Below are 11,307 nucleotides of genomic sequence, written 5' to 3'. Positions count from 1 at the left end.
AGGGAACCTTGTGCACCACCAGGAAACTCACAATCTTTGTTTCATTATGAGTGCACAGGTGGTAGCCAGACAGACACAGGCTATTTCCTGAAAATACAATATAACTTTTGGATATCAGATGTTTCCATTGGTATCTTGTACACTGCTGCAAAATAACATTTTGAGTCACTCTAATAAACTGCTCCTATATGTTAATGTGCTCGGAAAGTTTTGAATGAAATGTGAAGGCTTTAATCGAAATAAATGTCACATTCTGTTTTGTTAAAACATCTGTTTAGAGTAAATCTGTCGTCGGCATCGTGGCCTACCTTCATTCACAGTGTCCTGTCCCCTACAGAGAGCCAGCAGGGCCACAGCCACCCCAAACGAGAGCATCCAACTCATTTTCACATCAGAATCTCACCCATGTATTTAAGCACCACATTTTACCTCCATATTTCACTTTGAAATGATACCAGCGCACTGTTCAGGGTGTAGTCAAAGACCAAGTCCTCTGTGGCTATCTTTCCCCTCCCCTTAATGACCCAACGGTCCCAAATGTACCACAAAATTACAGCATCCAACAGGTAAGTATTATATGAATTTAGATATTTGCAGTTACCATTTTATTAATTTACTAAAAGTATATTAATTTTGGAAAGAGGTTAATGTTTTTTTAAGCGGGTTTTAAATTGCTGTCAGCGAAACAACCTGGATAATCAGCATAAACACGACAAACAAAGTCTTTGCTTTTCATGCAACCTGTGAGAGGAAGTGCATGCTTTTATTTTTGTCAAATAAATGCATTATGGATTTGCCTATTCTTTGGCTGTGTCATTGTAAGTAAACATGTTTATGAGGCCAAGGAGAATTATGGGCTGGGAGGAGTCAGAGTCCCTAATGGCTTGGTTTCCACTCAGGTAACCATGGCAGTGCTTGCTATGATGCTGGCATTAACAACCAACCATCTTAGCTATTAAAATCAAGTAAGGAGGAGTGAGAACTTCCCTGCCATTTTCCCACATGTCTTCATTCTGCTAATATCAAAAAGCAACAGGATGCTTTGGCTGTCAAAGACATATTCTAAAAAAAAGGCTCTGAATGTGTCTGGATGTGAAAATCCTGCTAAAATTCTACAAGCCTTTTGGCATGCCTTTAATTCTTCGCAGAAGTACCCGTTCAAATAATGGTGTTCCATTAATAGTAATGAGGTGTGAAAATGAACCTGATTAAACGTAATTCAGTGATTAAGCAGTAATGAGTGGGCTCATGCTAGCAGGCTTGTGGGTGTGAATGCAAGGCAGTGAAGGGTTTTCAGATGGGTTATCAGAGGTCACCAAACATAAATATATGCTTTGCATACGCATGCTTTCGTGTTTTGTTGAACCTAAAGATAACTGGGAGTGGTGCTGTCTTTTCACCATCAGTGCTGTCCTTGATTAAGTGAGATGAGACTGTTGCCAGGTACTGTAGCAGATGAGGCTTTCCAGGAAAAGGCCTTTAAGCAAAATAGGCATGGTGACAAATCCCCACTGGATGGAAGTGATGACACAAATACACTGCTGTGCTGCAGTGACTTCTTTTGTAGTCATGGATATAATTAGTTTCACTGGGGCTAGATGGGCATCAAAGTAGTGTCTTCTGTAGCATTGATAACGTTTAAGTCATGGCATTGTAAAGTAAAAAAGTACTCTTTAAAATAATCAGACCGAAACTATAAAAAATAAGAAAGAAACAAAAATAAGGAGAGCACTTACTTCCTACTTGGTGTTAAAAGTTTCCACACTTGGTCAGGTTTACTGTAACACATGTGACTTCACACAAGCAGAACAACCCCAGCAGCAAACTCAGTGTACCTCAAAGTGTGCAACTAAAGTGTGCAGTGAATTACAATGTGCAGGAAAGTGCTAGTTAGCCTTTACCGACTTTCACTAAATCTTGTTTTAAAAAAAGATCAAACGAAAAACATGACATATCCCTTTAAATTAGCCTCAGTTTCGAGTCTTCCGTTTGCACCGCCCCTTACTCTTTGACCAGCCTATCAGTGCACGGTGCACGTGACGAGCGCTCTCTGCGATGACCTCATCCCTGGTGTGGGATGACGTCAAATTCAAGATGGATGGAATCACGACCAGCGCGGAGAAATCTACACAACACTGAACAAAGTCCCGGCTACGTGGAGGAAAGACCGTATTCACGACGGGCAGGGTAAGTGTAGCCAGCCTAACGAAGTTACCGTTCAGTAAAACGAGCAGGGAGGCGCAGACACAGTTGGTGAGAGCTGTTAAGGAGAAGCTTTTTCCTCCCTGACGTAACTCGGAGGGGGGATTGTGTCGCTGTAAAAACCTGACCAGCTACAACCTGTTTTGCAGCCAGCAGCAGCTCCAGTGTCAGGCCGGTGTGGAGCCGTTTTTGCTTTTTTGGTGGGAAAAAAAATAAAAGAACTAAACATAACAAAACCAAAAGCCCATGACTTCCACCGGGGATAGCGTTTACAACTGACTCCTTACACGCCAAAACGGCGTCTCTGCCCGCGCAGACTTTCATTTCTGGATTAGCGCGGTGCAGTCCATTGAAACGCGCTCAACTTTCCCCCTCTTTATTCGGTGTTAGCTGCTCGAGACCAGGCGTTGCACCCTCGGGTTTGTCTGAAGCTAAACAAAAAAGAAATGTACGAATGCGTTGTGAAGTGAAAGCAGCATATCAGTCGGAGAAGTTCTTTTAGAGCCACGTCTCATGGATGATCTAATGCCCGAAGCTTCACTCGGCTTCCTCTGGGAAAACATGACACGACCCAACATTCCCGTGTTTTTCCTAACACGGAGCACACATTTTCACCCAAAGTCCACGAGGCAATCTTTAGTTTTTTGATGAATGAATGGGGGTTCTGCCCATAAATATATTTAGCAAGTGTCAAATTAGCCGACGTAAGTAACGCGACTTCCGGTTACAATTTCCAAAATAAACGCCGTGACGTCCAGGCAGCACCTTTTTCAGGAAAATGAAATGCATGCATATAATGCTTTGCAGTCCCTGTTTTTGACTATGTTAATCACACAACTATTGCTGTGCGTCAGATGGGGTTTGTTCTTGTAACAGTACAGTGCTGTTCAGTAGTATTATTGTTGTCTCACCACTGACCGATGCAGGTGTATCGATATTATGCAGTTTCTTACATGAATTCTACAAAATAAATTAGATTTATAATAAAAATGATGAAAAACACATAAAGCCCAAATTTAGTGCAAGAAAACTTTGTTCAAGTCAATACTTTAGTTTCGATTACAGCACCAGTATACTTGATCATCACACAAAGGGTGACATGGAAGTAGTCAACACAATGGTGTTTAAGCTCTGCTGTAAAGCATACAAATGCTAATGGATCCTGTGCCATGTTTGATGAATCTTTTAGCTGACAGTATAAACAGCAGGCTAGATTCATCAAATAAACCTGCCTCCTGAAATACCAAGAGTGCTTTTCTCTGATAGTTACATTTTACAACCATAGAAATAAATGTAGATGTTTAATGGTTTAAGTGAAGGTGGATCAAGGCAGACAATGCATTTCAACTTGTAGTTGAAACCTTTTAAACTTCCTGCAGTGCCCTGTGTGGTTGAGGGCAACTTGACAGAACTCCATTTTTCCTACCTTCAGACTGATAACATGATGTAATTCCCATAAATTCTGTGGAGAGTTCCTTTACACCATTTTATATTTTAAAAGGCTCAACTTTGACCTCTAGTGATCATCACAAACAACAGCAAGACAAAAAATGCACATGTAGTTGTAAACCCCGTTGTGTTAAACACGATGCCTAGTTTAACCAGTTGTTTCTTTACTTTTACAGCAGTCTGTAAGGCATCAATATTTATAGCTCATAATAAAACTGATAGGTTGTTTGGATAAATAAAATGTAAGCAAAATAAATCTTGTTACTGTATTTTAGACAACATAATCCTGTCTTGTGTTTTTATAAGATGAGCATCTGAAAAGTGAGAGCTATGCTGTTTTCAGTAATACAGAAAACAGATGAGCGTAAAATCTTCACACATGATAAACTGGAGCTTTGCTATGTTTGGCATGTTTGCAGTTATTGGATTGCCAGTTTGCTTAATAATGAATAATGGCTGCAGCTGTAGTTCTCAGCAATTATTGTATTGTGTTACTACTTCCTTTGAACGGTTATGGTTGCAACGTAACATGAACGATCACCAAAGGCTGCACTAAAACTTGGATTATTCGTAATGTTTTTGTTGCAACATGCTGATGTCAGCGTTGTTAATATGGAGATCTGGTGTAGTATATTAATCTTTTTGTCTCACCGTGAAGTCATGTTGTATATGAGCTCCTGAATAATATTCTAACGAGCTCAAACAAACAAGTGCTTATTGCTTATGTCCCCCCCCCCCCCCCCCCAAGGACTAATGCTTTAGAGTTTGAATCCGATCCGATGGAAACCAACGCTTTTTCCTAATTCGTGTGACCCTGACCTTTGACTTATGACCTTGAAGACCTACATACTAAAATAGTGTACTTTATTATCTTTACCCATACGATTGGAGCAGAACCAGCTGAAATCTTTAGCTTTTTTAAGCTGTAAAAACTTGAGATTTTAATATATATTCATGCAGTGTGTGATAGGGTGTTGTATTGGGGAAAAAAAGTGTGTTGTACAGCTTTCCCGATGCCCTTTCATGTGATATATTATGCTTGAAAGATTTCTTGAAGGTCAAAGTCAAATGTTTACCCAAACTAGCTGCTCATGTCCCCCAAGGTCTAGTATATTGTTGTGAAGTTTGAATACGATCCATATAAATCTCTGATTAATAAACAGATTTTACTGGTTTTCATATTTGGTGTGATCTTCACCTGATTTTCACCTAAATTAAATCAGCCGGAGCTTTTATGGGTGTCTACCATCAGACGAAATTTGCATAGGATATCTTGAAAACGGTGGATGCTAGACTGCTAATAGACAAACAAACAGAACTGATTATATAGTCGCTCGCTTTTGTGGGAGAACAGACAAAAGGCTTCAGGAATACTGCCGTGTGTGTGTGTGTGTGTGTGTGTGTGTGTGTGTGTGTGTGTGTGTGTGTGTGTGTGCAGAAAATCCAGTGTCAACTTTGAAGTAGATTCGATGACGGAAGAATGTGAAGAACACATACTGAGATTCCTTTATTCATTAGTGAAACAATGTATTTTTACTATTCAGAGCAGGGGTGGGGGAACTCCAGGCCTCAGGGGCCGGTGTCCTGCAGGTTTTTGTCCTTGGTCCAAAACAGCTCATTTAAACGGCTAAACGACCTCCTCAACATGTCTTGAAGTTCTCCAGAGGCCTGCTAATGAACTAATCATTTAATTCAGGTGTGTTGACCCAGGGTGATGTCTAAAACCTGCAGGACTCTGGAGTTTCCCACCCCTGATATAGAGACTATGAATTTTTACTTGGTGTCATATTAAACTGATCACAGAGAACTGACAAGAACACCACACACAATGATACATATAGTGCACAAAAGCCCATCAGCTTTTATTTAGTAGATGCTTATTCCTGTAGATGCATCCATGTCCAAAGGATTCTGAAACATCTAAAGTATACAAATTTATCTAGATCAAGAGTATATGCATATATATGTTTATATGTCTCCATTGTTTCAATAAAATGTAATCTTTTTATAATATAATCTTTTTTTCTTGTCTTTCAGCCATGGAGAGCCTAGTGCATTACAGTAACCCCTCCCACGCCCTGTCATTGCTGGGGGCTCTGAATGAGCAGCGACTGCGGGGACAAGCGTGTGATGTGGTCCTGGTTGTGGGAGACCAAAGGTACCAGGCCCATAAGAGTGTTCTGGCTGCCAGCAGTGAGTATTTCCAGTCCCTTTTCTCGCGGATGGACGCAGACTCGCTGACAGTTGTAAACCTGGACTTCTGTGAGCCGGACGCCTTTGAGATCGTTTTGAATTACATTTACTCCTCCTCACTCTTTGTGGACAAAGGCAGCCTGGCAGCCATTCAAGAGCTGGGATACAGCCTCGGAATCCCTTTCCTCACCAACATTGTGTCAACAAGGCCACATGCATCCTACTGTGTGTCTAGAAAAAGGCTTTCGTTCTCAGAGGGGGATGAGAATGATGTCCACACAAGGAGCGTCATTGTGCGTCGGGTCCGGAATGACACGGCCCATCCCTCTCGCTCGAGTTATCCGAGAAAAACATCTGAGAGATCGACATCTCCCCACTCTGCTCATGGGTCCACTCGGCCTCCCTCGGAACACAACTCGTACGAATCGGTCAGAAACTCTGAGCCCAGCAGGAAGTCCCCTGACCGGGGTGAAGCTTTGGAGAGGACGTATGCCTCCATATTGAAAGGGAATTCATCACACTTCACACCCGTGAGACCCCAGCTGACATCATCAGTGTCTTTCAGTGATGCTGAAGTGCAGCACATCAGGCTGCCGTCTGGCCCTGACCAGGACAATAAAGAGGAGAATGAGGAGCAGGAGTCCCGCTACAATACCAAAGTGCCCTTTCAGGGTCAGGCTAGTGAGCCAAGCCAGACCATTGACAGGAGTGGGCCACTTATAAAAAGCCTACTCAGGAGGTCATTATCCATGGACAGCCCCGTTCCAGTCTTCTCCCCCACGCTGGAGCTCAAGGAGCTGCAAAATCGAGACCAGTCAGTTGTACAGATGGCACTGAAGACGTCTGTGCCAGAAACCTCTGCCCACAACGGCGACTCAAAAAGAACGTCTCCTCTGGTTCTCAGGTCAAAGTATACCGGCAGGTATGATGGAGAAACTCAGGTAGAAGGAGAGGTGAGTGTGAAAGCTGAGCCCAGCAGTCCACTCGCTGACCCCATGGACATTGTACGCATCACAGTTGGTGATTCTTTGCCAGTCAGTCTCAAAGACTTTCAAACTAATTATGATCAAGGTCCCAGGGAAGTCTTAAATCCTGTGGGGAAAAGAAGGGACAGGCCAGACAACAGACGGTACCCATTAAAGAAGAGCAAACTATTTAAAGAGCATGCTCTCTCAGTTAACGTGAATATGTCAAAAGCAGTACCTCAGCATGCCAGCGGCGACCCTAACGAGGACGGCGAGGAGTCACCTCAGAACAAGATTTTCAAATGCTGGAATTGTTTAAAGGTTTTCCGGTCAGGTGCTGGGCTTCATCGTCATGTAAATATGTATCACAATCCGGAAAAGCCGTATGCTTGCGACATCTGCCACAAGCGCTTTCATACCAACTTCAAAGTGTGGACGCACTGCCAAACGCAGCATGGCGTAGTACAAAACCCAGCGTCGTCCGCCAGCTCCTCTGTTCTTGATGAGAAATTTCAAAAGAAGCTAATAGATATTGTGAGAGAGAGAGAAATAAAGAAAGCTTTGCTTTGGAAGTTAAAGAGGAATAAGCAGGGTTTGCAGTCTCCTGCAATTACAAAAAAGAGGTCGAGGCCCAGCTACATATGCCCATACTGTGGCAAGACATTTGTGTTCCAGTCTCAGTACAGACAGCATTTAAGGACACATCCTGCTGAAAAAGCTGACCAGGACACAGCGAGGGAGAGCATCCTCTACCAGGAACAGGATGAGATCATTCAACAGAAGAACCCTGACACCGGTGTTTACTCCTGTAGACTTTGCAATATGAAGCTGTCATCGCTCCTGGAACAGGGTGACCACGAGAGAGGCTGTCGCCATGCAACCGTGTGCCCCTATTGTGGCCTCAGATTCTCAAGTCCAGTTGTCAAGAAAGACCACGAGGCACATTGTAAGTACAAGAAACTGACATGCCTGGAATGCATGCGCACCTTCAAATCCTCCTTCAGCATTTGGCGCCATCAGGTGGAGGTGCACAACCACAATATGATGACTGTTAAAGACCACATTCTCCTGAAGCAACAAGAGAACAATGAAGAGGAGTCTGAAATGCTCAAGGAGGAGCATTACAGTGATGAGCCTCTAACAAGCGAGAGCACAAGAGAGAACATCAGTTACAGTGATTCCTCAGGTCCACCTATGTATGACTCTGAAGACTCTTCCTCCTATGTGCCTGAAGACCTGAGCATGGGCCACCATGGCAAGCTGGTAGTGAAGGAAGAGCCGTTGGAGGAGGCTGTGAGTGAGCGGGACAACCCCGATGCTGCCAAAAGTGGCTCCGAAGAACCCGGTGTGTGGCCGTGCGAGAAATGTGGAAATCTTTTCAGCTCTCGCAAAGACTTGGAGCGACACCAGGAGCTGCTATGCCACATCAAACCATTCATCTGTCACATCTGCAACAAAGCCTTCAGGACCAACTTCCGCCTTTGGAGCCACTTCCAGTCTCACATGTCGACTGCTAACGAACCCGGAGCCAAAGAGATCGACAGAAACCCCTCACCTCTGAGCCCTTCCCCTCCACTTACCCCTTCAGAACGTCCCTCCCCACAGGCCTCTGTGCTCATATCTACTCAGGCGGCACCGGTCCCTGCTGCTACTGCTGCTGCAACCGCAGGGACCGACGAGTCCAGCAGCCCAGATCCCTGCAGCTCATTGGTAAGCAAGACCAAGAGGCCCGAACTGGAACGGCAAACCAGCAGCCAAAGCCCCCTGTCAAGGTCAAACAGCATGGAGAATCCAGGCGGCCCTCAGGAATCGGACACACTCTTTTACCACGCACCGTCTCTCTCTGCCCTGACATTTAAGAGGCAGTACATGTGCAAACTCTGCCACAGGACCTTCAAGACGGCCTTCAGTCTGTGGAGCCACGAGCAGAGTCACAGTCACATGTAAGATTCAGATGGCCGATAGCAGTGAGTTTTTTTCTCGGGAGACAATACTTACTATAAGAATAAACACACCTCAGCCTACAAACAAAAGACTTTGAATGTATAGCTTATTCGCTTGCCTCCAATGTCATATATTGAAGTGGCCATGTTTATTTAGACGCGTAAACGTGAATGTGCAATCAAGTGCTAGATTCCTCTGTGAGAAGAGATGACTATAATTTTTTTTCTTGCAAAATGATCTATATGAATTTATCTGTTTCAGACCTCTTTTGGTTGTCTAGTTGTATTTACCTATCTAGTCGTTTTAAGAGTTGCACCCCTCAATGTTTTCGACTTGAAGGTAGAGAAAAAGGCGGGACAAGTGTTTACGTTGTTCTCTCCGAGTGTGGTGGAAAAAGTGCTTTAAAATTTTGGAGGCTGCGGTTCATTTAAAGATGAGAGCTTTTGCTTTTTGTACAAACATGTGATTGACATCCCTTAAGATATTATTGGTGGCCTCAACAATGTATTCAATATGCACTTTTTTGATTCTGGTAGGAAGATATAATCCTCAGCGATTACTCTGGATCAGTATGTTTCCCTGACCGAGTTTTTAGGCTGCAGGAGTAAAAGTGACAATAAAAAGCATCTATAACTTTTTTTTTTAGCACTCATTTGTTCGTTACGTTTGAGGCTCATATTGAATTCGCATCAACTCATTTCATGGAAAAATTCAATGAGACAGTCTGTATAAGAAAGCTATACCACATACAGTCTTCATTCAGTACCAACAAACACAGTATCTTCCTAATGATTAGCCTGCTGTGAAACAATGCAATCAACTGGAAGATTACAGAAAAAATATTTATTTTCTGAAGTTAAATGACTAAAATGTCGCTAAATTATGTGGAAAAAGGTGCTCAGACCAGTGCACTAGTAGCCATGCAGGCTGTCACTGAAAAACAGTGAGCTGGGTTGATCTCAAAGTCCTAAATACGAGACATCCTCGCAGTATTTGGCTTATAATAATATTAAATATTTCCTGTGAGTAAGCTTTCAGAAGCTTTCACATCAAATGCACTGCAGTGTAATAATATAATTTACGGTTTTGATGAAACGATAAATGAGAACCTCTAAAAGTAGTTTGTTTATATGAAACGTTGTCACAGTGTCTCAATCGCTGAGTGCGGCACCAGTGTTGTGTAAATACACTGATAGAATTTTTTGCAATTGAACACATTGGACTATTAAGTGAGCTTTACAGCGCTTCGATGGCCTTATGCAACTTTACAAAACTATTTTGTTATTTTACGTGAAAGCACAACAGCTTCAGACCACTTATGACTCAGGCATTTCAAGGTGGCGGCGTCAACGGGAGGGAAAGCAACGAGACGGCAAATCTTTATTCTACGAACGGTCACAGAGTGTTCCTGCTTCCTGAAGATTTCTTGGAAAAGTAATGATTGTGTTTTGATTGTATTCTGGTTGTTTTACAAATGTATTCTTGTACAAGTATATACTTCTGCTTCGGCTTGATAGTTTAGAACTTTGTCATAAATTATTATTGCTGTTTGGGAGCCTGACAGACAGAACTCCACATGGACTAATGGACTTTGTTTTCCACTAAATGATTAATGCAGGCTGCATTGTGATGTTAAATTCTTTGCGGAAATTCTGTATTGATAATAGTGCTCTTAATTTCTTGTGAGAAAGACTTTCTGAAAGTTTCACAGGAATGCTTATAGACTTGTGTACATGGAGGTGTTTGTATTCTTGATTTTTGTACCGATTTTGTTAGTAAACAAGAGTTTGATCTTTTTAGTATTCCTGTGCTCTCACTGCAATAATGAATATTTGTATCAACATTGGTTGCATCGCTGTTGCTTTTTGAGACTTGCAGCTGTTTTGTGTTTAGGTTTTTCTACAGTTTTGTGCTTCACTTCTGTAATAAAGAGTAACAATGGAGTATATATATATTATATACATATATAAATGATCATTTGTGGTGTTGGATTTATGAACTTAACAACTTTGAGTGTTTCACGGTGGATCAAAAGATTTTGGGTTACATTTTCATTCATGTTAGTCTAATTGGCCATCATAAATTGGCTACATATTGCTGCTAGGTAGATTAAGTAATTAAATGGATAGAATAATGTGTAAAAAGGTGGATTCCAAATACTTATGTACAAGCATTTGGACAACGGCACAATTTTTTACCTTTGTACACCTCCCCAGTGAATATCAAATCAAATGGCTGCAATGTGACTAATGCAGAATTTAATTTAAAGGTTTTAACAAAAGTAGAGTATTAACTGATTTTGAATTATATGTAGCACCGCTTTTAAATAGTTTTCAAAATAATTAGACTGTTGACAAGCAGTTGATGACCAGGTAAGGCCTGTTCCCTCTTTATTCCATGGCTAAGCTGATCTGTGATGACCTTGCATTTAGTAGTTGTTAAGTGGAACTCTCACTGTTAGGACCAAGTGAAAGCATTAGGCTGACAAAACAATCAAACAAAAAGAAAACTTTCAGAAAGAGCAAAACTTTAGAGAAGGAATGCACTGTTCAGC

The 11,307-nt window shown here is 42.1% G+C and overlaps 1 protein-coding gene across 1 annotated transcript; it reads left to right on the top strand.

Moving 5' to 3' along the window:
• The first annotated feature begins 1,999 nt into the window (after window positions 1–1,999).
• On the top strand, window positions 2,000–10,728 carry zbtb21 (zinc finger and BTB domain containing 21). The gene is made up of 2 exons (XM_040013151.1): window positions 2,000–2,187; window positions 5,689–10,728. Exon 2 carries the CDS (start codon window positions 5,691–5,693, stop codon window positions 8,754–8,756), a length of 3,066 nt encoding a protein of 1,021 aa, XP_039869085.1. The 5' UTR covers window positions 2,000–2,187; window positions 5,689–5,690; the 3' UTR covers window positions 8,757–10,728.
• The last annotated feature ends 579 nt before the right edge of the window (window positions 10,729–11,307 follow it).

Source organism: Simochromis diagramma, unplaced genomic scaffold (genome assembly GCF_900408965.1).
Source record: "Simochromis diagramma unplaced genomic scaffold, fSimDia1.1 OVJJ01000123.1, whole genome shotgun sequence".
NCBI lineage: Eukaryota > Metazoa > Chordata > Actinopteri > Cichliformes > Cichlidae > Simochromis > Simochromis diagramma.
The sequence above is the reverse complement of the archived record's forward strand: the minus strand, read 5'-3'. Positions and strand labels throughout refer to the sequence as shown.

Coding starts and splice junctions, on each gene's coding strand:
- zbtb21 (XM_040013151.1), top strand. CDS start 5,691: ATGGAGAGCCTAGTGCATTACAGTAACCCCTCCCACGCCCTGTCATTG.